The sequence below is a fragment of the Babylonia areolata genome, chromosome 27 (assembly GCF_041734735.1).
Source record: "Babylonia areolata isolate BAREFJ2019XMU chromosome 27, ASM4173473v1, whole genome shotgun sequence".
Classification (NCBI taxonomy): Eukaryota; Metazoa; Mollusca; class Gastropoda; order Neogastropoda; family Buccinidae; genus Babylonia; species Babylonia areolata.
In genome coordinates this window covers 29917225-29922224 of record NC_134902.1, presented here as the reverse complement: position 1 = coordinate 29922224, position 5000 = coordinate 29917225, and the positions used below count along the sequence as shown (strand labels likewise).

The 5000-nt window shown below is 40.1% G+C and overlaps 1 protein-coding gene across 1 annotated transcript in view; it reads left to right on the top strand.

Moving 5' to 3' along the window:
* Positions 1-3072, top strand: part of LOC143301056 (uncharacterized) — a 17940-nt gene extending 14868 nt beyond the window's left edge. The window contains exons 9-10 of the mRNA XM_076615061.1: positions 2415-2559; positions 2943-3072. Coding sequence (XP_076471176.1) covers positions 2415-2559; positions 2943-3072 — 275 coding nt within the window. The remainder of the gene's footprint in view (positions 1-2414; positions 2560-2942) is intronic.
* Positions 3073-5000: the final 1928 nt, after the last annotated feature.

Below are 5000 nucleotides of genomic sequence, written 5' to 3'. Positions count from 1 at the left end.
TGCTGTATGCAGCGGTGTGTGTTGTGCTGTGCTACTACGAAGACAAATTAGAAATCAGAATTCTGTTTAAGATATGGATAAAAAGATTAATTACTCCATTAGGATGAGTGGCTGTGTTAAAATCCCTTATTCTATCAAAGATTAATCACTTATGGATGCCACTACCTAACCCACCTGATAAGCTTGTTAGCGACCTTCAAATGGCATGTTTCAAATTTATTTGGAACGAAAAACAATACCGCATTCACAGAAAAATCGCTGTAAAAAATGTACAGATTGGAGGATTAGGACATTTGATATTAAGAAATTTACCACAGGTCTAAAACTTAGTTGGCTACGCAAGATTAAAATAACACACCATAAATGGAAAACTGTTATACAGGCCATATATCCCAAAATACATAATCTTGACCTGTATGGCCCTTGTTTACCAATTCATGATAATTTAAACATTTTCTGGATTCAAGCGTTGCATACAAAGAGTTTTGTCAAAACATTGTTCTTTCATATAGTCAGGAAGTTAACGCTGAACCAATATTTTTAACGCAAACATTAAAGTTGGAAATACAGTTTTACTGCATAAAAACTGGTTAGAAAAAGGCATCTCATGTATCTTTAAGAACAAATTTTTTGGAACTTACAACAGTTGTGTTAGATCGATAAAAAAAAGGTACATTGCAAACATAAACATCAGTCTTAATAGTAATTCAGTAAGACACATGCGAAAATCACTACAATTGCTATATTCACGAAAGGGACAAAATTGTATTATATAAATTTAAAAAATGATATAGCTCTTAAATGCTGCTTCAAATGGGAAGACAAACTGGCCTTAAAAATTGATTGGAAGGTAACGTTTTGCAAAGTGAATAAGATTAGCGATGTGAATTTAAAATGGCTCCAGATGAGAATAGTACATAGAATTAAAGGTACAAACACGTCATTAAAAAGAATGGAACTTACAGACAACGATATGTGTTGTTTTTGCAATATGCATACAGAATCTATCCGCCAGATTTTTTGACAGTGTGATATTACACATAACTTTTGGAAAACACTAGAATCATGTTTAAACAATAAATGTGAAAACGCACAAAATGTAAAATTTACTGAAGACTTTATTCTGTTTGGAGCTTCAAACAGTGTTGCTTCTGATGACATCCTTGATTTCATTATTCTAATTGCAAAACAATTCTTATACAAAAGCAAACTAAACAAACAAATTCCACAATTTGAAGTATTCCTAACACAACTTAGGTTAAGATATAAAACAGAAAAATATGTATCACATTTACTTATGAATAATGCCAAATTATTAGCAAAATGGTTCTATTACATGCCATTAATAGAATGTAATAATATTGATACATTACCATTCAGTACAGAGCCCTAACAAATCTTGTTTTGTAATTTGTAATTTGAAAAAAATCTAACCAAATTGATCATAAAGGCAAGACATCTGAAAATATTTTTTTCTTTCTTTCTTTACATCTTAAGAAATACAAGACTGATGCCTATGAAAAGCACACTGAATTTTGGGACAATAGTAATACACCTGCTTGCATACTAAATTGCTTATTTCCTTTTGTTTTCATGATAACATCAAAAATATTCTTTAATCTACGAATGTAGAGACAGATGTATATATGTTTCTGGTTCACATATATCAATAGCATTGGTCCATTTCATATGGAGCACTGTAGAGTAAAAATGAAGAATCTTTTTTCCCCCTCTCTCTGTTATTTCTCTTCCTCTCTTCTTGCCTTATTCATTTATCTTTATTTATCTATTTATCTCTTTTTTTCATATTTAAATATGTCCTTCTTCAGATCTATATACACACGAACCTCTAATATATAGATCTACTAAGGACATAATTATAGTTAGCGTTCTACTACGTTAATACATACAATGTTGAATACACATTTGATATATTCATGATGCATATTTACTTTTTATGTAAATGTCTTCTGTATTCATGTGCAAAATGTAAACGCAAAAAATGAATTTTTAAACAGTTTGAAAAAAACAAACAACAACTTTGACTACGTTACCATTTGAAATGTTTAGGTGGGTGGGTTTTTGTTTTTTGTTGTTGTTTTTTTGTTTTGTTTTGTTTTGTTTTTTTGGCCAATGCCGGGTTCTTTCAGCAGATACAATACCAGCCCTCTGTTCTTGTAGATGTTATTGTTGTTGTTGTTCTTCTTCTTCTTCTTGTTCTTGCTGTTGCTGCTGTTGTTGATAATAATGATGATAATGATGTTGTTGTTCTTGTTGTTTAAACAACAACAACAACAACAAAATTTCCTATCCCAAATTTCCGTTCGTGCCCCCCCACCCCCACCCCTCCGTTCCCACCCCCCACCCCCCTCCCCTCCAACCTTTTCCACTCCCTTTATTTCTCTGTCCTCCAGTGGTGAACCCCCAGGTGCCCGACTGCAGCGCCCTCCAGGAGTGCATGGGTGCCCAGTACTATGCCCGGATGCCCGGCCTGGACACCATGCAGGGTCCGCCCCCCGTTGTCTATTCCCGACTGCTGAGCACTCCCTTCTGGTGCCAGTGAGTGGACATACACGTCGTTGTTATGTCACACACACACATATACTCATGCATATATATATACACACACGCGCGCGCGCGCGCAGACACACACACTCACACACACAGAGTAGGGCGGACACGCACACACACGCACGTACATACACACACAGGTGCATACACACAGAGAGAGGCGCCTGCGTACCACAAACACGTACAGGCACACACATGCACAGCGCGCGTGCGCGCACACACACACACACACATACACACACACAACCACTACCACCACCACATCCCCATCCCTCCACTCCACCCCCCCCCCCCCACCCCTCACCAACCACACACCCACCACACACCACGCACACACACACCGTGGGGAGAATTACCATTGTGTCGTGCAGACATCTGAATCAGACGGTGGACTGTTTTCTGGTGACGGCCTCGGCCTGTCAAGTGCCCACAGCTGACGTCAATGCTTTCGATACCGTTGCTGACTACGTCAAAACTCTCTGCGCAGGAGACCGTGAGTAGACCTGCATGTTTGTGTGTTTGTGCGTGTGGACTGGGCGCCATGGGTACAGCCAGAGTGGTTACAGCGCTGAACTTTCACTCGGAGGGAAAAGTTTGTTCGGGTTTGGTTTAGGATTCGAACCCAGGACCTTAGCATTAAGAGTCCACTCGAAAGCTCTTCAGCTGCGTTCAGCTGCCGTCATCGCTAGGGACTGGGTTATCCATTTAATGGACAAGAAGAAGAAGAAAAAGAAGGAGGAGGAGGATTAAAAGTCCAGTGCTCTAACCACTCAGCTACCGCGCACGCCATGGTCCTGGGTTTGATCCCGGTATCGGTGGTTATTAAATGGGTATTTGTTTTTGTTTCTCTCTCTCTCTCTCTCTCTCTCTCTCTCTCTCTCTCTCTCTCTCTCTCTGTCTATCTATCTATCTATCTATCTCTCAGGTCAACAGCCATGCAGACTCGCGAGTGTCGCGATTCCCTTCGTATGTATATACAGAAATACGCACGTTAAACATCCCACGATTATAGCCGGCGTTGGAGGTGGGGGTATGGGTGGGTTGTGGAGACTCGAACGTACCCAGCAGCTTGCACACTCCGGGAAACGGAGTATGGATCTCTCTCTCTCTCTCTCTCTCTCTCTCTCTCTCTCTCTCTCTCTCTCTCTTCCTTTCCCACTAGAGCTCTACATTGTGTAGTTATCCATAGTTGGAAATCAGCAGCACTTCATTGCAAATTCAAAGAGAGACTCGTTCGCTCCAGTATACAAAACTGACATGTAAAGAAATTCATGATTGTTGTTTGTGTTGTTTCATTTAAAAGTTACTTTCAATCTGACACTTTTCTCACAATCATTACAGATAATGGCACATAATGATTTATGCAAAGTTTAGATGGCTTCAACTAGAGACTTCCGTAGAATCACCATGTCTTGTCTGTATGATCCGAGACTGATTAAAAAACAAAACACTTCCTGTTTCAATGTAAAGTTTATTATACTGTGCAAGCGAAGTGTACACTTTTTGGAACAGATGTAGCTAGAAGCCATGACGTTGTTCCTGTTTTATCGTGTGGTCATGAAACTAGAATCAGATCGATTGCTGAAGTCACAACAGAAGCAGAAAGGGCTTGATTTTCAAATGTACTGATGTTACCCTTTGAAATAATTTCGTTTCGTTTTTCTCATTGTTTGTCTTGGTCTGCTTGTCTGTCTGTGCGTCTGTCTGTCTATGTGTCTGTAGGTTTCTCTGTGCGTTTGTTATGTTTGTCTGTGCGTCTGTCAGTCTATCTGTCTGTCTGTCTGTCTGTCTGTTCTCTCTCTCTCTGAATCTGTCTTCCCCCCCCCCCCTTCCCTCCTCACCTCCCCATTTTTTTTCACCCTTCTTTCTGCCTCTGTTGTTGTTTTTAATTTTGTTTTCCCATCACCATGCTTTGTCCCTTATTTTCTTGCAGTTGGCAATGCAGGAGGTATGTATATCTGTATGTATGATCAGTAGTAGTAGCAGAATTGGTGGTGGTGGTGGTGGTGGTGGTAAAAACAGTATTTTGATTTTAGTTTTGATTTTGTGTTAACTTTTATGACATTTTCATCTTATCATATACGTGCAATGTTTTGAACCTCCATCACACCCACCTCCTCCTCTCCCTTCTTTTTCTTCCTCGCTATCGCGGTTTTCTCCCCCTACTCTCATTCCTTCTCTGATGCTCTCTGTTCTCTCTTATTCCCTCGCTCTCTCTTTCTTTTGCTCTCTGTCTCTCTGTGTCTCTGTCTGTTTCTCTCTGTGTCTCTGTCTCTCTCTCTCTCTCTCTGATTCTCTGGCTCTCTCTGTCTCTCTGTGTCTCTGTCTCTGGCTCTCTCTGTCTTTGTCTGTTTCTCTCTGTGTCTGTGTCTCTGTCTCTCTCTGATTCTCTGGCTCTCTCTGTCTCTCTGTGTCTCTGTCTCTGGCTC